Source organism: Arabidopsis lyrata (genome assembly GCF_000004255.2).
Source record: "Arabidopsis lyrata subsp. lyrata unplaced genomic scaffold ARALYscaffold_4, whole genome shotgun sequence".
Lineage (NCBI taxonomy): Eukaryota > Viridiplantae > Streptophyta > Magnoliopsida > Brassicales > Brassicaceae > Arabidopsis > Arabidopsis lyrata.
In genome coordinates this window covers 13,538,853-13,558,149 of record NW_003302552.1, presented here as the reverse complement: position 1 = coordinate 13,558,149, position 19,297 = coordinate 13,538,853, and the positions used below count along the sequence as shown (strand labels likewise).

At 35.1% G+C, this 19,297-nt stretch overlaps 5 protein-coding genes across 8 annotated transcripts in view; all 5 read left to right on the top strand.

Moving 5' to 3' along the window:
- LOC9317115 overlaps positions 1 to 3,091 on the top strand; it is a 6,730-nt gene extending 3,639 nt beyond the window's left edge. For 2 of the 3 annotated variants that reach the window (XM_021028347.1, XM_021028348.1), the window contains exon 4: positions 1,878 to 2,282. In XM_021028347.1, coding sequence (XP_020884006.1) covers positions 1,878 to 2,109 — 232 coding nt within the window. In that variant the 3' untranslated portion in view covers positions 2,110 to 2,282. The other variant, XM_021028349.1, reaches the window with a different exon arrangement.
- Positions 3,076 to 4,119, top strand: LOC9317114 (glutathione S-transferase U5). Its single transcript, XM_021028345.1, has 2 exons — positions 3,076 to 3,435; positions 3,552 to 4,119. The coding sequence occupies exons 1-2, from the start codon at positions 3,118 to 3,120 to the stop codon at positions 3,906 to 3,908; spliced, it is 675 nt and encodes a 224-aa protein (XP_020884004.1). The 5' UTR covers positions 3,076 to 3,117; the 3' UTR covers positions 3,909 to 4,119.
- Positions 4,120 to 5,541: 1,422 nt separating this feature from the next.
- Positions 5,542 to 7,284, top strand: LOC110228946. Of its 2 annotated transcripts, none has more exons than XM_021027381.1 (2): positions 5,542 to 6,922; positions 7,159 to 7,284. In XM_021027381.1, exons 1-2 carry the CDS (start codon positions 5,794 to 5,796, stop codon positions 7,191 to 7,193), a joined length of 1,164 nt encoding a protein of 387 aa, XP_020883040.1. In that variant the 5' UTR covers positions 5,542 to 5,793; the 3' UTR covers positions 7,194 to 7,284. The 2 variants fall into 2 exon arrangements, with proteins under 2 accessions (XP_020883040.1, XP_020883039.1); XM_021027380.1 differs by having other exon boundaries at positions 5,542 to 7,012.
- Positions 7,285 to 12,412: 5,128 nt separating this feature from the next.
- LOC9317113 (glutathione S-transferase U6) lies at positions 12,413 to 13,805 on the top strand. Its single transcript, XM_021030071.1, has 2 exons — positions 12,413 to 12,879; positions 13,230 to 13,805. The coding sequence occupies exons 1-2, from the start codon at positions 12,562 to 12,564 to the stop codon at positions 13,581 to 13,583; spliced, it is 672 nt and encodes a 223-aa protein (XP_020885730.1). The 5' UTR covers positions 12,413 to 12,561; the 3' UTR covers positions 13,584 to 13,805.
- A 4,073-nt stretch (positions 13,806 to 17,878) lies between these two features.
- Positions 17,879 to 18,482, top strand: LOC9317111 (coiled-coil domain-containing protein 94 homolog). The gene has a single exon (XM_021029782.1). It carries the CDS (start codon positions 17,952 to 17,954, stop codon positions 18,204 to 18,206), a length of 255 nt encoding a protein of 84 aa, XP_020885441.1. The 5' UTR covers positions 17,879 to 17,951; the 3' UTR covers positions 18,207 to 18,482.
- Positions 18,483 to 19,297: the final 815 nt, after the last annotated feature.

The following is a 19,297-nucleotide window of genomic DNA, read 5'->3' as shown; positions in this document are numbered from 1 at the left end:
ATAAGTTCTTAATTTAATCTATTAAAGTTTCCAAAGAAAACATTTTAAATATAAGTTCTTAATTTAATCTATTAAACTTTATTAAAAGTAAAATATTAAATTTTAATTAAACTTTTTAAAAAGTTTAATTTTATAAAACGTTGTAAATATTTATAATATTAGGAATTTTATAAAGTTTCAAATATTAAATAGTTGAATTTAATAATAATTTATAAGAAATTTAAACATTATAAATATTTACAAAAGATACGGGACGATATATTACGGGTGAAATCCTAGATATAACAATCAAAATACTATTATGAATTTTGGGTCGATATTAAATGAAGTTTCAAATATTAGAAATCTTTGAATTTTATTGGAAAATGACAAAATGATGTAGATTGGACGGGACAGAGTTATATGGTTGCGGACGAGTTTGTGGTCGATATTAATACAGTATGATATACTACGGGTAAAATTCTATAATTAACAATCAAAATATAACTATACAATCTTAAACACTAAACAAAACTAAACAAATAATATTAACAAAACAAATAAAACTTCAAATTTTAAATCTTTTGTTATAAAAATCGTCATACAGTGTACCATACATTTAAATCAAATAAAACAATAGCATATATCTATAGATCATCTTAAAAAAAAAAATTATTATTATTTAATAAAATTATAGACCCGCGGTGTACCGCGGGTTAAAATCTAGTTACACACAATAAATATGTATCATGTCAGGAAAATAGTAAAGACAAAACAAAAGCATAAGATTTTTAAGAAAGTTCAAACGAAAATGGATGCAAAGTTCCAACAACTTTTGATACACACCATCACACGCTTCTCTTAACATTCATGTTTCCATCTAACCTGGAATAAGAAGAACCATATGTTCATACAAAAAAAAAAAAAAAAAAACCATATACCAGAATTACATTGTGAATAATAAACAAAACAAAAAAGTAGAGAAGTTGTTTTTCTGGTTTACATTTTATCTTTGACACTTTGTAGTCACTCAATATTTTCTCTCTTTTGTGTGTATGTTTCGGTTTTGGAATAAAAGAGATTTAAGAGGTTTCGGTGAATTGGAAATGATATAGATCACTACAATATTTATACTAAAAAGAAGTCGGCGAATTCATAAATAATTTTCTAGGTTTTAAAACAATAAATCTTATACAATCTTGCTAGTTACGTAAAATTTAGTTTCAGTATTGGAATATGCTCTTGAGATTCCGTGTATAATATTAAGAGAATGTCTATATTAATAAATGTAGATACAAACGTTTGTTTGGGAAATATAGATTTTCTTTGTTGATGATTTGATAATCCTTGATATCAGGTTGTAGATTATACTACTATTAAATAGATAGGAACAAATAAGGAAATAAGTTAGTAAGACTTTGAAAAAATGAGTTTAGAATTAGAGCTATTTATTATTGATTTTAAATACAATTAGTGATATATATATATATATATATATATAGATATATATATTAGCGAATTTATAAGAAATGATTGAAATTAACTTTTTCAAGTATACAAACCTTGAATTACGTGGTTAACATTATTGCTAGGATTTGAAATTTTAGTAATTGGTATAATTTTTTAGGAAATATTCAATTTGTTTTTTATGCTTAAGATTTTGTTTACTGTTTTGATTTAGTAGTTTTAGTAAGTTCTTAATATATGAGATTTGATTTGAAATTCGAATTAATCTTTTACTTGTCAAGTAGTTATGGCAAGTACAAATAATTAGGGTGAAATATTTGATTATCATTTCCTTATTATCTATGTTTTAATTGATTAATTATTTATTTATTTTATAGAGTAATTGATACTAACATTTTTGGTTTAAGCATTAATTTTTGTACTAATTTTAGGAAATGTCGAATGACAACATTCCTAAATTCCCAACCGAAAAAATCGACCCCAGGATCCACCCCCATTAGCCCAAAATCCAACCCAGAAAGTCCAAGATCCGCGAGTTTGTACACTGTCAAAATACCAACTTTACCCTTTAAAGAATTTTATTGTTTACTCTTTAAATTCAAAATTTCTAATGGCATCAATTGTAATACTTTACCTTTAATGAGGTTATTTATTCTACAATGATTCTCAATTAATAGTATAGATGAAAAGAATATTTAATAACATACTAGTATTAATTTCTTTTATTTTCATCTGAATTGTTTGTTTTCTTGGGCGTCAATGATAACAAACAAGAATGACACAAAATGGTTTTGACGCTGTTGATATTTAAACATAGTTCTTCAACAACATCATTTCCACAGATGAAATCATTACAATTACTTTCTAAAAGTACGACGAATCGCATGCTACAGTAGCAATCCAAATATGGTATGATATCTTAATGCAATTTTCAACATAAAAGTTAACGTACTTGATACCAAAAAAAAAAAAAAAAAAGTCAATGTACTAATTTTTAATATTATTTTGCATGTCCGTACCTATCCCGTTACATGAATTGGTGGAGAAGAACAAATAATTGTTCAGGCTTCAATATCTAGACTCCGAATCCATTTTTCAAGGTCAGGCCAGTCCTGATTTCTGCCATTTGTCCTAATTGACATGTTTAAGTTGAGTTATTATTGACCACTATAAAGGAAAAAAAAAATAATTAGCGTCCTGCGTCCACAACGTAGATCCGGCTCTAGAGGTGGCGGGAGGGACCGAGGGACATGGCTCACGCCAAACTCTAAAAAAGTTCCTTACATAAAAGGGTCCAAAATTTATTCTTTTGTTAAAAAGGGCCCTGAAAATATGATTTGCCTAATGCTAAAAAATAATGTTGGGTCAAGCTACACATGCTCTAGGGATAAGGGTAAGTTATGTGTTACGACACATCTCCGTATATTAAAAAAAGAGAACAAAAATATTATAAAGTGAACGTTATAAATATGTTGTAAAGTCAACATCTGTTGCCTTCTAGACTCTTCTCATTAACATATCACTGCCGACAAAAAAAAAACGGCAAAGTTCGTCGTCGTTTTATCACAAGACCATCAAAACCATACGGCTATAAATCTAAGCCCGAAGTACTGATAACTCCACAAAAGCAGAAGAAAAAAAAAAACATAGAGAGAAGAGAAGAGATATCAAATGGCGGAGAAAGACCAAGTGAAGCTTTTGGGAATATGGGCGAGCCCTTTTAGCCGTCGGGTCGAGATGGCTCTCAAACTCAAAGGCATACCGTACGAATACGTGGAAGAAATATTGGAGAACAAAAGCCCTTTGCTTCTTGCTCTTAACCCTATTCACAAGAAAATCCCTGTTCTTGTCCACAATGGTAAAACCATTCTTGAGTCTCATGTGATTCTTGAATACATCGATGAGACTTGGCCACACAATCCAATTCTCCCTCAAGATCCTTACGAAAGATCCAAAGCTAGATTCTTTGCTAAACTCGTCGATGAACAGGTAATTGAATTGATTCAAAATTGCATGTCAAATAATAAACAATTGGTCTTGTTTTGTTAGTTTATCAAACAAGTAAATTTTTATTAACATTAGCGATTATGTCTCTGACATTGTAGATTATGAATGTGGGGTTTGTATCAATGGCAAGAGCAGACGAGAAAGGAAGAGAAGTTTTAGCCGAGCAGGCACGAGAACTGATTATGTATCTTGAGAAAGAACTTGTCGGAAAAGATTACTTCGGTGGCAAGACTGTCGGATTCTTGGACTTTGTCGCCGGAAGTTTGATTCCGTTTTGTTTGGAGAGAGGTTGGGAAGGAATAGGTTTGGAAGTGATTACAGAGGAGAAGTTTCCAGAATTCAAGAGATGGGTTAAGAATTTGGAGAAGGTTGAGATTGTGAAAGATTGTGTTCCACCAAGAGAGAAACATGTAGAACACATGAACTATATGGCAGAGAGAGTGAGATCTTCTTAATTAATTAAGACAACAAATCATGTTTAGTTCTTGATCATGCAATGTTTGTATGGTTATGTTGTTGTTTATTCTAATGAATAAGGATTTCTTTTAAAAAATATCTTTTATGTTGTGTGGTTGAGAGAGTGAGGTTTTATTATCATTTCTCACGTTATCTTATTTGGTCCCCACGGTCACTCTCTAGAATTAATGTTATTTTGTTCGCAGTAAAGCTTTGGCTATTGATCAGCTACAAAAGATGATAGAATTTGCCACAATCTTATCTTATACTTGCCGTCGCAAATTTTATAACGAAACTACAGCTATCTTTTGTTGTCAATCAATCGCAAAATTTCGTGACTTTAAAAAGAAATTTGTAATAATTTTTTTAATAATGTATCTTTTTTTTTTTTGAGCAAATTTTTTTTTAGAATAATAAATAAAGTATCTTTTGTCAATCATTTTCCGTATGTCGCAAAAATATTTTAATTTATGAAGGAATCATTCCTTCGAATTATGCGAAAATGAGTTTAGTTTTTAAAATATGTTAATTTGGAATAAATAAAACGAGTGACGGATACAAAAAATATTAAATATATCAGTTACGTTTCGTATCATTAATAAAATTAAACTAAATTAGTGAGTGAGCTGGTTGAAACATTTTTCCACCTTCTTGCTCATGTCATGATGTCAGCCAAACTTTGAAAACTTATTAGTGACTGAGTTTTATGCATGAGGAATATTAAAACAAGTTTTGCATGGTCAAACTAAAACAACACCTACAAAAATATAGTGTGAAATTTTTTTATGTGGACACGCAATATTTATCTTAGAATTTATTTATTCTGTTTTACAACAAAGATTAGTCTGAGAAACTTTACTCATATTGCCACTATTTAGATATATCATATACTACTATGCTTTTAATTAATATACTTCTAAAATAAATTGTAATGGTTTAATTTCAATACTTTTTCGTTCAAAAGAAAGAAGAAAATGCAATTTAGTAATGATGTTAGGTATTGGAAGGGGGGATTTGCACCTAACTTTCTGAAATATTTTCCACACGTACCAGTAGTTAAGTCTCAAGGTTAAAGTTATAACTGCTTTTGTATCTCCTTTTTGGCAACAGGATGAATTCGATTCTTTACACATGTTAAGTTGTGATTCACATAGGTAAAACCATTCTTGAGTCTCACGTAATCTTCGAATACATCGACGAGACTTGGCCAGACAATCCAATTCTCAGGATCCTTATGAGAGATCTAGGGCTCGTCGATGATCAGATCAGGTATATAATAGACTCTTCTTTAGTTCCAATTCTGACAATGAATTTGTTCAGTTAGCCAATTTGCAATCATATCACTTTTTTTTATCTATCCTTAAAACACATGTACGAAGAAAAAGTTGTATGTCAAATAATCAAAGTCAGATCTTTCAAATCTTCGGAAGTAACATTCCGGCTGCCGTCAGATGAGATAGGGCCCACAAACCGAAAAATGACATAAAATCTATATGCAGTGGCGGCCGGTCGGAACGTTACACTTTTCTTATTGGAACTTTAAGATATGATATACATAGAAGAATTTAATTTGTCTCCCATCTCCCACAATATGACAGATTTACGATAATCCTATCTACTGTTAGATGTTAGAGTACATATATCAAATAATGTAAATATTCCTTATATACCTAGATACTCTCTAGAACATTCCTTTGTATCATATATATAGTTCTCCTAAATGAATAAGATCTCTACGGAGTTTTACCCTAACTTACATGGTATCACACGCTAAACCCTAGCCACCAAACTAAAGCGATCGATCCACCTCCGCTCTCGTCTCTTTCTCTCTAAACACTTTCTCTCTCCTCTGTTCCTCTCTTCCTCTTTGAATCTCTCTCAGCCATGGCTCCTCCTTCCTCTTCCAACGAAAAACTCTACGGCATCACACAGATCAAGGCCTACATACCAATCTTGCTAGATATGGCCAACCTTTACTACAACCTGTGGCGTGAGCTCTTTGAGACCCACTGTGTGAGCTTTGGTGTCTTAGGCCACCTTGATGGATCCACCAAATCAACTCCAGAGATAGCAAAAGAATGGAAGGAGCGAGATGGCCATGTCAAGATGTGGATTTACGGCACCATCTCTGAATCCATCATCGACACTGTTCTAAAAAAGAACTCCACTGCTCGTGAACTTTGGCTCGCCATTGAAACTCTCTTTCTTGACAACAAGGAGGCGCGTGCTCTTCAGCTTGAAAACGAGTTACGTACGATGGTGATTGGTGACCTCTCTGTTCACGACTACTGCAAGAAGATGAAGAATCTAGCTGACCTACTTGCCAACATCGACTTTCCCGTCACTGACCGTGCGCTTGTGATGCATATGTTGAATGGCTTGTCCGACAAGTTTGACTCCATTATCAACGTCATCAAACACAAGTCACCATTCCTAAGTTTCCTTGAGACACGATCAATGCTCCAGCTGGAAGAAGACCGCCTCTCCAAACAGATCAAGCCAAGTGATGTCCACCATGACACGTCATCTTCCTCCACCATCCTCTACACGATATCTGATGGCTCTCAACGTCCCTCTGGTCAAAAGTACAACTCTGGCCGTGGCAACAGAGGACGTAACCGTGGAGGAGGACGTAACAGAGGCAGAGGACGCTACAACAACAATTGGTCTTACAACCAGTTTTCATCTCCGTGGACTTACAACAACCAGTGGCAACATCCACCGTTCTATGCCCCTATGCAGCCACCACAACAGCACACTGGATACCCTACCTTCGGTCAAGGTCCATTCCAGCCCACAAATGCGGCTCATCCTGGCATACTCGGTCCACATCCGTCTCAGCCCACTCACGCAGCACATATGGCTAATGTGTACCCGTATCCAACACCGTCAGCGCCCATGTCACAACTTCCTCCTGGCCTCATCCACGCGTTTAACACGATGACCTTGCAGGAACCAGACCCCAATTGGTACATGGACTCTGCCGCAACAAGTCACATTACCTCCAACATAGGTAATCTACAATCTACTTTTAATACTAGCACCATGCCACTTGTTACCGTTGGTAACGGATCCCTAGCCCCTGTTGAGACAATTGGTCATGGTACTCTCTCATATCCTTCTCGTTCTTTCTCTCTTCGTAATGTCTTGGTTTGTCCTGCTATCGTTAAAAATCTTGTCTCGGTACGAAAATTTGTCACTGACAATTGGTGTACCATTGAATTTGATCCTTTTGGTTTTTCTGTTAAGGATCTCAAAACCCGGAACAAACTCCTCCGATGTGACAGCTCGGGACCCCTCTACTCCGTCACACCATCTTCATATCCTTCTTCTCATCACGCTCTTGCTGCTACAACATCGGATAGCTTTATTTGGCATCGTCGTCTTGGTCATCCAAGCTCTACTCTTTTATCTCATTTATTATCATCTCTTTCTATTTCTGTTCCAAAGACCGACTTGACATCATTGTGTCAAGCATGTCAGCTTGGAAAACATACTCGTCTCCCATTTTTTAATTCAAATACTATAGCTTCTAGTCTTTTTGAAATCGTGCATTCTGACATTTGGACATCTCCAGTTCCGAGTATTAGTGGTCTCAAATATTATCTTATCTTTCTCGATCAATATTCACATTTTGTATGGGCTTATCCTCTCCATCGTAAAAGTGATACCTTGGTAAAATATATCAATTTTTCTACCTATGTGCAGACACAATTTAATCGTCAATTCAAATCACTACAATGCGATAATGACAGAGAGTATGACAATCGAGCGTTTAAAGAACATTTGGCCTCGACAAGGACGGTTTTTCGCTTCTCCTGCCCGCATACATCCCAACAAAACGGACGAGCTGAGAGGATGCTACGCACAATTAACAACATGGTTCGCACCTTACTTTTCCAAGCGGCCATTCCTGCTGAATATTGGGCTGAAGCTCTTCATACAACAACTCATCTACTCAATATTCTTCCCTCGACGGCCATTCACAATGCCGTTCCTTATGCTAGACTGTTCGAGAAGGCGCCAACATATCATCACCTCCGCACGTTTGGGTGTCTTTGCTACCCTAATCTACTGCCTACATCTTAACATAAACTTACTCACCGCTCCACTCCATGTGTTTTTCTCGGGTACCCAAGCGATCACCGTGGTTATCGTTGCCTCGACATCAAAACAAGACGTGTCATACTCTCTCGCCATGTAGTCTTTGATGAGACGGTGTTTCCTTTCTCAGTCGTTCCCACCTCAAACACCGAGCCTCCGTCTTTGTTTCCTCCTCAATTCCTCATACATCGTCTTCTCCGGATCCAACTCCACCATCTCCTCCACCATCTCCTCCACCATCTCCTCCACCATCTCCGACTCCTCTCCCTCCTCCTTCTCCTCCTCTCTCACCTCCACAAAACGCACATCCTATGGTGACTCGAGCAAAAAGTGGTATTGTCAAACCATGCATCCGCTTATGTCTCCATACTGATCTTAAAATTTCTCCATTACCTTTGTCTCATATTCAGGCGGCTAAGGATCCCTTTTGGAATAATTCCATGAATGTGGAACATGATGCTCCTATTAAAAGCAGAACGTGGGTTCTTGTGCCACGCCCAAAGAATACTAACATTGTGCGTTCTATGTGGCTTTTTAAGCATAAATTTAATGCAGATGGAATTCTAAGTCGCTACAAAGCGCGTCTTGTTGCAAATGGCAAATCCCAGCAACTCGGCATTGACTGTGACGAGACGTTTAGCCCAGTGGTCAAGCCTGCGACAATCCGTACGGTTCTTGATGTTGCTCTAGCTCGCGGAGACCTTGATGAGACGGTCTATATGCATCAACCTCCAGGTTTTATTGATAAGACTAAACCCGATCACGTATGTCTCTTGGAGCGATCTCTTTATGGCTTAAAGCAGGCACCTCGCGCGTGGAACACACGTTTTGCCACTTTTGCTCGGCGCCTCGGTTTCAAGCAAAGCCTTTCGGATAACTCATTATTTGTTCTTTGCAACGGATCAGACTTGGCCTACCTACTCCTCTACGTCGATGACATCATTCTCACTGCGTCCTCTCCAGCTCTATTACAACGCATCACTAAGAGCTTAAGTTTGGAGTTCGAAATGTCAGATCAGGGACCGCTCCATCACTTTCTCGGCATCACTGTTCAACGGGACAAGTCTAGTCTGTTTCTCCATCAACACAACTATGCTGCCGACATTCTCCATCGCGCCAATATGACGAATTGTAACCCGTGTCTCACCCCTGTTGACATGAAACAGAAACTTGCTGCTGATGGAAGTCCTCCCGTCGCTGACCCTACTTTCTATAGAAGTCTCGCTGGTGCTCTACAATACTTAACCTTCACACGTCCGGACATCTCGTTTGCGGTTCAACAGATCTGTCTCTTTATGCATGATCCACGGGAAGCACACTTAAATGCATTAAAGATAATTCTTCGCTACATCAAAGGTACTATTTCTCACGGTATTCACATGACCAAACCCACATCGTTTGAACTCACTACTTACTCCGATGCGGACTGGGCCGGTTGTCCCTGCATACGACGTTCAACATCAGGCTATTGCGTTTATCTTGGTGGTAACTTGGTATCTTGGTCCTCTAAGCGGCAACACACAATCTCTCGTTCTAGTGCCGAGGCCGAGTATCGTGGTGTTGCAAATGCAGTTTCTGAAGCTACTTGGCTCCGCACATTGCTGTTTGAACTGAAGATACCAGTGCCACGGGCAACGATTGTGTATTGTGATAATGTTAGCGCAATCTACCTCTCGTCTAATCATGTGCTACACCAACGAACCAAACATGTTGAAATCGATATTCACTTTGTCCGGGAAAAAGGTTGCTATTGGTCAAGTACGTGTTCTCCATGTTCCCTCGTCTCGACAATTTGCTTCCGGGACAGTCTCACCGTCCGCTCCTCCGACGCTTCGACTGCGGGGGAGTGTTAGAGTACATATATCGAATAATGTAAATATTCCTTATATACCTAGATACTCTCTAGAACATTCATTTGTATCATATATATAGTTCTCCTAAATGAATAAGATCTCTACGGAGTTTTACCCTAACTTACATCTACGGCATGTTCTATTTGTTTCAAAGCCTAAACCAATTTTATTAAAACGTGACATTTCTATTCTTACATTTTTAATTTTAAATACACTAACAACTGACATTTATTTTTTATACAAAATCAGTTTATAATTTGAATATTTATTTATGTTATTAAAAATATAGTTAGACAGAATTTTTTAAAAGCTGAAACTACTATACATCAATTAATTGAAATATGACATGATTTACTCGAGATTTTGAAACTAATACTTTTTAGATTTGATATCATATTTCTTACAAAATTCAAAAGTATATTAATATTATGAATGGTTAGCAATTTTTTTATATCTTGAATGGTTGGCTATTTAAATATTTTTTAGGAGATATATTACAAGAGTTAAAAAGAATCCAGATGAGAGTAATAATGAAAGAAAAAAAAAAAAAAATTTGAGACTAACTAAGAAGAGAGATAAAATTGAAAACAAAACAGAGAACTGTTGGGAAATTTGTACCTGAGTAGTATTCCACACAAGCACGAGTAGTTATCAAGGCTACAGAACCCAATTTTTTAGAACTTCGGGAAGATACGAAAGACTTTTGTCCCTCACCCCCAAGAACATGATAACATATGTTTGTGACAATCTTATCTTATCATTTCCGTTTAAAAATTTTCAAAAAAATTCAATATAATTAAGGATGCATATTTTAGTTGTACCATGGTTTTTTTGGATTGAATAAATTTAACATTCATTCAAAAAAAAAGAAAACTTTCTAATAGAAATTTAAAATGGATTTTATGACAAAATTTTAGGCAAAAACTTATCTATAAATGTGATATTTTTCCTATAAATAAAAAAGAAAGGACAATCTTCTGAATAAGACATGAAATTACATAAATCATAACAAATTTAAAGATATCAGCTCATGTCCATCTTAAAAACTCGAAAAATGTGGTTACAAATCCCTAAACCTTCACAAGAAAGTGTATTAAAAACTTAGAAACTCTTTTGAAATTGAAGAACAATAAACAGATTCTTTAAAATAATTCCAAAAATCAGTTTTCTTAAACAACACATGAATATATGACAGAGAGAATCAGATTGCCTTAACTAAGAAAGGCAAATCATTAGTCCTTGATCCAGTGTTTTAATTTACTTTAATGCATCAATGTTTGTAAGCTATTTTTGCTTGTAAATATAGATTTCTTTTTAAAATAGCTTTTGTTATGTGGTTGCGATGGCAAGGTTTATCATCCTTTCTCAAGTCATTATTTGGTCCTCTCGAGGTTGTTATTTTATCTTGTTCCAACTAAAGCCTTAGACAATGAATCCTATCTTATAATTCCGCGGCAAAGTTTTATTAAAAAATTTACAATTATTCGTAGCAAATCGTTACAAGTTAAATTCGATTCAAAATGAAATTTTCAACAAATTTGATTAAAAATTATCATAAATTTATCTTAAAGTTTGTATAGATTTTATTTAAGAAAGAAAAATTTGGTAGAATTATTCAAAGATGAGTGTTTTTCATTAAGATGTCCACCCACAAAAATATAAGAATAACAATTTTATGTACGCCCTTAAAACGAATATAAAGGCAATTACAAATCCATAAAACATGATATTTTATTTGTCTTGAATATTGAGTTCACGCATGCTAAAAAAATGCATATGGCGTTCCTTTTGAGAGCCGAAAAAAAATGGGTGACGAGCTGGTCTTGTTGGGCTCCACATCGTTCACATTACAAATTGGAAACCGTTGAACATATCAAAATATTCCTCAGAACTTAAAACAACCCACTAAGTTTATATAAGAGTAAAAATTAGTAAGAAAAAATAGAACGGGTGTTCAAAAAAAGAAAAAAACATAGCACTACATAAAGGGATTCGAATACGAGATCAATAATTTTATTTTAATACATTTGAAAATTGGACAATTAACAATGAGTCCAAAAATAGAGATCCAAACAAGTTTTATAATTTATATAATGGAAAATCTACAATTTAAACACTTGAAAGAGATTTATTGTTAAAATTGTTCAATGATGGGATCCAAATATAGAAGGTCTAAAAGTTTAAATTTTTGATAAAATATGTCAAATTGTTTGTGTATACAAAAGCTTCTACCAATAAGAAACTGACACGTATGCGAGTCTAAAACATTTCTAAATATTCATCTTTGGACTCGCGTCTATTGTTTTATGGCATTTTATAATTAAATTTTTGGACACAAAAACTTTGGATCTCTACTTAGATATCCCGTTAATCATGCTCAAATATGACTCACACTTGACAAGGAGAAAGATGAACCGCATGCCTCCCATTACCAACGCGTATGGAATCAATGTCCTAAAGTTTTATTATTATAATCAAATGTCATAAAATGAACGTGATACATGTCATTGCATCTATATTAATATTCATATTTCACATCTCATTGTCCAATGGCCGGCAAAAAGGTTGATAAATCGTCGTTTTTGCCACAGCGACATTTAACCCATCGAAACCCTAAGGCTATAAATAGAAAGTGAGCAAATTCAGGATTCTAAAAAACCATCTAAGGAGAAGAAGAAGAAAGAAAGAAGATCTAATGAGCAAAAATGAGGAAGTGAAGCTTTTAGGAACATGGGCAAGCCCTTTCAGCCGTCGGATCGAGATGGCTCTCAAACTCAAAGGCGTACCGTACGAATACTTGGAGGAAGATCTGGACAATAAGAGCTCTTTGCTTCTTGCTCTAAGCCCTATTCACAAGAAGATCCCTGTTCTTGTTCACAATGGTAAAACCATTATCGAGTCGCTTGTGATCCTCGAATACATCGATGAGACTTGGAAACACAATCCCATTCTTCCTCAGGATCCTTTCCAAAGATCCAAGGCTCGAGTCTTAGCAAAACTCGTTGATGAACAGGTACATTCTCTTATTTACTTTCAATCTTTTTTAATCATTTAGTATATGGAAGTAGTCATTTTTACTAATTTCTTCTTTTTTTGTTTTTTTTTTCTTTTTTATCATCTGAAAAATCTTGCTGTGATTATGAATTGTGGAATTTAGTTAATCAATCGTAGATCAAGAAATAATAAATAAAACTGAATTTGATCATTAATCTATTTCGCATGTGTTAACCAGCTTTCTAAGAGTTCAATACTTTAAACAGTTGAAGTCAAGAACTCTATATTAATCAGATTAGCGGATTAATCAATGCTACTTATCATTTTTAATGCTTTACTAAACAGTGTTAATTGTCTCTAATATTGTAGATAGTAAATGTCGGGTTTACCTCACTGGCCAAAACAGAGAAAGGAAGAGAGGTTCTGATCGAGCAGACAAGAGAATTGATTATGAGTCTCGAAAAAGAACTCGCCGGAAAAGATTACTTTGGCGGCAAGACAGTCGGATTCTTGGACTTTGTCGCCGGAAGTATGATCCCGTTTTGTTTGGAGAGGGCTTGGGAAGGAATGGGAGTGGAGATGATTGCAGAGAAAAAGTTTCCAGAATACAACAAATGGGTGAAGAAGCTGAAGGAGGTTGAGATCGTTGTTGATTGTATTCCTCCAAGAGAGAAACATATTGAACACATGAACAATATGGCAGAGAGAATCAGATCGGCTTGATTAAGAAGACAAAACAATTTAACTACACCTTTGGTTCCATGTTTTATTTCATTTACTGTAATGATTTCAGTGTTTCTTTACTGTATGATTTCAGTGATTCTTTGCCTGCAAGTATCTTCATAATCTCTAGTCAAGATCCTTGACGAGTCAATTCATGAAGAATTTTGTAATTCATAACAGATTGCTGGAAAAGAAGCTCATTTCTCTGTTGTTTCTGATTAATCAGTAAACTTATTCTCATTTAGCTGTTCATCCAATGTTGGAGAATTTTGTCTGCTTCTTCTCAAAACTACTCTGCCTAAACAGAACAATTTTGTCTCTGTCCCATGCTCCAATTTGATCCATCCTCCATAACAATTTTGTTTTTCCTAACCATTACTTCAAATAAAAAAAAGTGAATGTTCTTACGACCTAAACTTTTAATAGACTAGAGCTTTGAATTGGGATATGATTAGCAAATTTCTATTTTAAAAAAAAAAAATTTAACTTTCAGAATAATATGTATTTTTATTTAGTTTTAAGTTTAGGATTTGTGATAAGGATTGTGTAGTCAGATTATATCCTAATTAAAGCGTGCATCTTATTATATAAATTGTAGTAGTATAATTTATCTCTTACCCTGCACTTTCTTACTATGGTCTTGCTTGTTTACTTGAACTGTGTTTGCTAAAATTTTGGCTCAAAATAGGAGCAGGCAATGTGGATCATAGTTTTACATAAGGAGTTAGTTAACATTCAATAATGAATGTCTTTTGGCTTGGCTTTATCTGTTTTCTTAATCACAAGCCTAAATTCTTGAATCTCTCAAATCTCAATTTGGACTTGGCATTACTTTTTTGTTATTTGAAGACATAGTTGATCTTGAGAAGCAATCAGCTGCTAGTAAAAGGAACTTGGAAACTGGAAGCTTTAGGTAGAGAGAAAAAGGCTGTATCTCTTTCGAATTAGAGATGTTTTTTGGTTTTGTCACTTGATCATTGATTTTTCTTGGCCATGTTTAACTCTAAACCAATGATTATTCTCTAATCGTTTTTGTGTGATTCTTACAGAGTCTAAGAAATCAGCAAATGGGCGATGAACAGATGGATAATATTGTTGACAAAACACGTGCAGCAAACAGAGACAAGAGGTTACCAAAACTTGCAGCCAATCTACCATATGATCTGGTTGAGGAAATTCTCCTCAAGCTTCCAGTCAAATCTCTTGCGCGCTTCAACTTAACCTGCAAAGAATGGGGCTCTCTTTTCAGTGGACGTAGATTTTATCTACAAACAATTGGTAAACAGTCAATATCAGTTTCTTCATTCAAGGAAGTCTGAGATATGGGTGGTGAAGTCTGGAGCTTTCCAAATCCGTGATTTTGGTAGTGATGAGGTGATTAAAAGCATGGTGCAGTGCGATGGATTGATTCTCTGCAGCACAATATCATGTAGAATAGTGGTTTTCAACGGTAGTCAAACCCGATGGATCGAATCTGTCCGTGTACGATTTTTTTTGTCTAGGACATGACAGTAAGAATGAATACAAAGTTCTGAGATTTAATTTTGGGGCTTATGACTGTGACTGTGACTTTTATGAGGCAGTGGCTGAGATCTTTGAGATGGAAACAAACCGTTGGAGACGTTCAGATAATTGGGAGTGCGCTAGACAACCACCAATGATAGTCTCGGTTGGTGGAAATTCATACTGGATTGCTTCTTCGGATGGAAAACTCTTTGTCCAAAGTTACAACTTTTCAAGCCACTTAAACTTCCATTACAACAAGTCAAAGGCACAAAGACATTGGTTTTATCTTCCTTTAGAAGAGAAGGTCTTTCGCTGCTATGCCAACGACATCAAGATCTCAGTATTGATGTTTGGAATGGGATTATTGTTCAGGATCGATCGATAGTTTGGGGACAGGACATAATCAGCAGATCTTATATCCTGTTCCAAGTTTCTTTATAACCGAGAAGAAGATAGTCATGTTCTGTGAAGAATTAGTTGAAGAAGGAACTGCTCATATCAAGGTATTAATCATTGCCCAAGATGGGATTCAACAAATTTACATTGAAACGTATAAACACAAAACCCCTTCGCTCAACTGCTTATACTTACCAAGTCTTCTTCCCGTTCCTATGAGTATGAGGTGAGACTAACTTTCCCTTTAAAATTGGATTTATCTTCTTCAATTGTGTAACTAATTCTGAATCTTGTTTTACAGAAAAATAGGAGAAAGGGAGTAGTAGAAGGAGATTGAGAAGAAGGAACAGAGTTTAGAGAAGAGAAGAAGGAGAAAAGAAGTCTACATATATAGTGATATATAGTAATTGTCCATAGATATATAGTGATTTTACAGTTTATGAATAGTAAACTGGATTGGAGTTTTATGGCTTGTCTGCAAATCGGATGTATAAGACACATATTAATCAAGATGTAGTTTGTGATTTGAAAAAAATGAATAAAGATTTGTCAAGTTGACAATTCTGATGCAGGTTATCAACAGAAAGGAGGTTCTGTCGGGAAGGAAGAGAGGTATTATTGCTTGGCAAGTCAAAGTTTCAGTGGGCTAATAAGGTAATATCTTCTTCTCTGTGTTTCTGTTCAGACCTATATTAGAAAGATTGTTTATGATCATATTGAAAGTTGCAATAAACTTTCAACATTGGTGTATTTTTCCTTACTTTGTTTACTGGTTAATTTTCCTTTGCTCTTGTGATTCATTGCTACAACATACTTACTTGCTTGTTCACCTACCTACAGAATCGTTTTAGAATGATCTGCTTTGTGAATCATTGTTGGCTAGTTGATTCATAGCTTTCTTTTTTAGCAGCTTGATTTATCTTTTCGAATCAGACTTGGGAAGCCTTATTGTCTATTGATGTCACACATGATAAAAGTTTCTTGAAGAGTGTGTAATTCTTGTTATCTGATGTTGCCATTGTTTGATACAGTACTTGATTCCTTGTGGTATATATACCAAGTGAGAAGAGTTACTTTCAGGTTCCTTTTGAGTCTGTCAGAGAGTTTAGACTTTTTCTAAAATGGCTTTGTTGGCCACAGTTTATATGAATCTCTTTCAATCTTTCCTTCGGAGTCATGATTCTTTGCAGTCAAATGAGATAAAATGACATATTCAATAACTGCTTGTTAAATATCAAAAATATATGAGGTTCTTCACTTCTTATTCTTCTTCTTGGTCTTTTTGACTTTCTGATTTCTGTAGGAAGTCTTCAGGTTGAATCAGAGTAACACCAAAGAGAGTTTCTTTTGTATTGTTGCTTAAGAACATCTTTAGATAGAACAAGAGAAGAGAGGAAATTTTAAAATTTTCCTGTTTGAATATATGAGAAACAGATTAATCTCAGGCCTTCCTCATTCACATCTCAACACATTTTCATTGCTAAACAACTTTCAGATTTCATATAAATTTCTAAGAAAAACTCTCACACAACACACAAGAACTGACGATGACATCTCTACAGACAAAACCAGATACAACAAGAAGGTAACAAGTTAGACAAGAAAAAAAGAAAATTCTCCAGTCTTCCTCATTCACATCTCAACACATTACTTGTAATTACTAAACTTTCAGACAATATATTTCCAAGAATAGTATCACATAACACAAGAACTGATATTGATATCTCTGATTCACTTCTCTACAGACAAAACTAGATACAAGGATCAGAGTTCCCAACTATTTTTTCTGAAAATTGGGGAACTGTGAGCTTAATGATCCCACATCACTTAGCAATTGAAACAAGAACAAATGGACATGAAGCCACACATTAATCTCAGGCCTTCCACACATTAAGATTTTTAGACAAATTTCTAAGAAAGGTCTCACACAAGCTAGGATTCTTGTGGGATTGACTCCTGTTAAGGAACCGTCTTTACATCTCTAACTTGTTGGCTTAGAACAAAAGACATAGTTTTTCAAATGGTTTTTCTAGTTAGACGTATCCTGAATTATATTCTCAAACCTTTCCCGCCAAAACACTTGTGAGAATTTGAAAGCAAAGATTTTTAATATTGTTATTCTATATTTTTATTTAAACATAAGTTTAGGATTTGTGATAAGGATTGTGAAGTCAGATTATATCCCTAATTAAAGCGTGCATCTTATTATATAAATGGTAGTAGTATACGGTTAATTAATACAAGAATTACTTTCTCCAAACTTTCCTCTTTTTCACAAAAATTATAAATGTAAAACTAATATAAAAAGGAAAAAGTCCAATTTATTTATTGGGCCCACAAAAGGAAATCACCAGGAGTTTTTTTTTTCTTATAAATATAGGTCTAAGGGAAAGACAGAGCAAATACCTTCTTTTTTTCTTTTGTGTGCAGTCATTCGATTGCGTGTAAGTTCTGACTAATGAAGCTATGGCAGAACGCAGAGCCGACTTAAACCTTCCGATGAGGCTTCAATGCAACACATGTGATCATATCATGTCTAACGGCACCCAATTCAATAGCCGTGTAGAACAAGTCATTGGCGAGACGTACCTTGGGATTAAAATCCTTAGGTTTCACATCCAGTGCACCAACTGCACTGGTGAGATAAAGTTTAAGACCGATCCAAAGAACGCTGGTTTTATAATCGAATCAGGTGCAACTTACCCTTCCCTTCTACTATAGCCGGATTAGGTTAAAGACCAATTTTTTTTTTTTTTTTTTTGTTGGACCAAATCTAGGATTATGTTAATTTGATCCCGCTGGATATTTTCTACATATATTTTACCTTTTTCACAGGTTTTGTTTTCTTATTTTTTGTGAAACAAGACACGGGAAATAAATTTTTGTCCTTGATTTTTCTTATATATATCTTTGGCTTATCATCACTTTTACAAATTCTTTGTGAGGTTTCTCCGAAAAGGTTACTTTACACATATGATTCACACGACGACGACGCATGTTTGATGTTTCATAACACATATAAATTATGATAAATCAATGTTTACCGTAGCTTTCTAATACCACCGGCATGGTATAACTTAAATTTATTGAATTGAGAAGATTGAATTGTATTGTTGTTATATATTATTGAATGAAAAGTTACAACTTATATATAAGCACATAACATAATCAAAGAGCATGATTAAAGGGATTACATAGAATAATATAATTAATGTATGGAGTGTACGTAGACAACGACAGCAGCGTCTTAAGATTGACATCGTAAAATGCGGAGAACACGTTGTGAAGGTTGGAAAGCGTATAGCTTAAAAGAAGTGGAAGGAAGCCTTTAGCTTAGAAGAAGTTGAAGGAAGCATTTAGCGTAGAAAGTCTTGTGACTTACCATAGGATCATTGATCATGAACGACAATGGTCGTGTGGAAGCATGAAGTCGAGATCAACTTAGATCAGGGAACGACACTTGTAGCGTGGAAGCATATAGCTTAATGAAGTCATGGTGACTTGACCGCGGATGGACTTGGATGGGCAGTGAAAAGATGCAAAATGCACACATATGGAGGAGTCTTGACTCCTAGGGTTTCTTCTGAAGACGGGAAGGCGGCGGAGCTGGCTCGTGTTGGAACAGCGGCAACGGAGCTTGTCTCCATCGGAAAGCGACTTGGCGGTGACTTAGCCAAATCTCGGAGAGATCCGGTGACCATCGCTTCAGTGGTCGAGATGGAAGATCTCGTGTGATGATATCATAAGGTGAGATGAACCTTGTCTCGTAGTATAAGAAAGAAGAAGCAGATGACATTTTTTTTTTTTTTGGT

Excerpts from the sequence above, each read along its gene's own strand:
- LOC9317114 (XM_021028345.1), top strand. The coding sequence starts at position 3,118 with ATGGCGGAGAAAGACCAAGTGAAGCTTTTGGGAATATGGGCGAGCCCT. Across the intron at positions 3,436-3,551 it reads CTAAACTCGTCGATGAACAG|ATTATGAATGTGGGGTTTGT; the intron begins GTAATTGAATTG and ends CTGACATTGTAG.
- LOC110228946 (XM_021027380.1), top strand. The coding sequence starts at position 5,794 with ATGGCTCCTCCTTCCTCTTCCAACGAAAAACTCTACGGCATCACACAG. Across the intron at positions 7,013-7,158 it reads TGTTGAGACAATTGGTCATG|GATCTCAAAACCCGGAACAA; the intron begins GTACTCTCTCAT and ends TTTTCTGTTAAG.
- LOC9317113 (XM_021030071.1), top strand. The coding sequence starts at position 12,562 with ATGAGCAAAAATGAGGAAGTGAAGCTTTTAGGAACATGGGCAAGCCCT. Across the intron at positions 12,880-13,229 it reads CAAAACTCGTTGATGAACAG|ATAGTAAATGTCGGGTTTAC; the intron begins GTACATTCTCTT and ends CTAATATTGTAG.
- LOC9317111 (XM_021029782.1), top strand. The coding sequence starts at position 17,952 with ATGGCAGAACGCAGAGCCGACTTAAACCTTCCGATGAGGCTTCAATGC.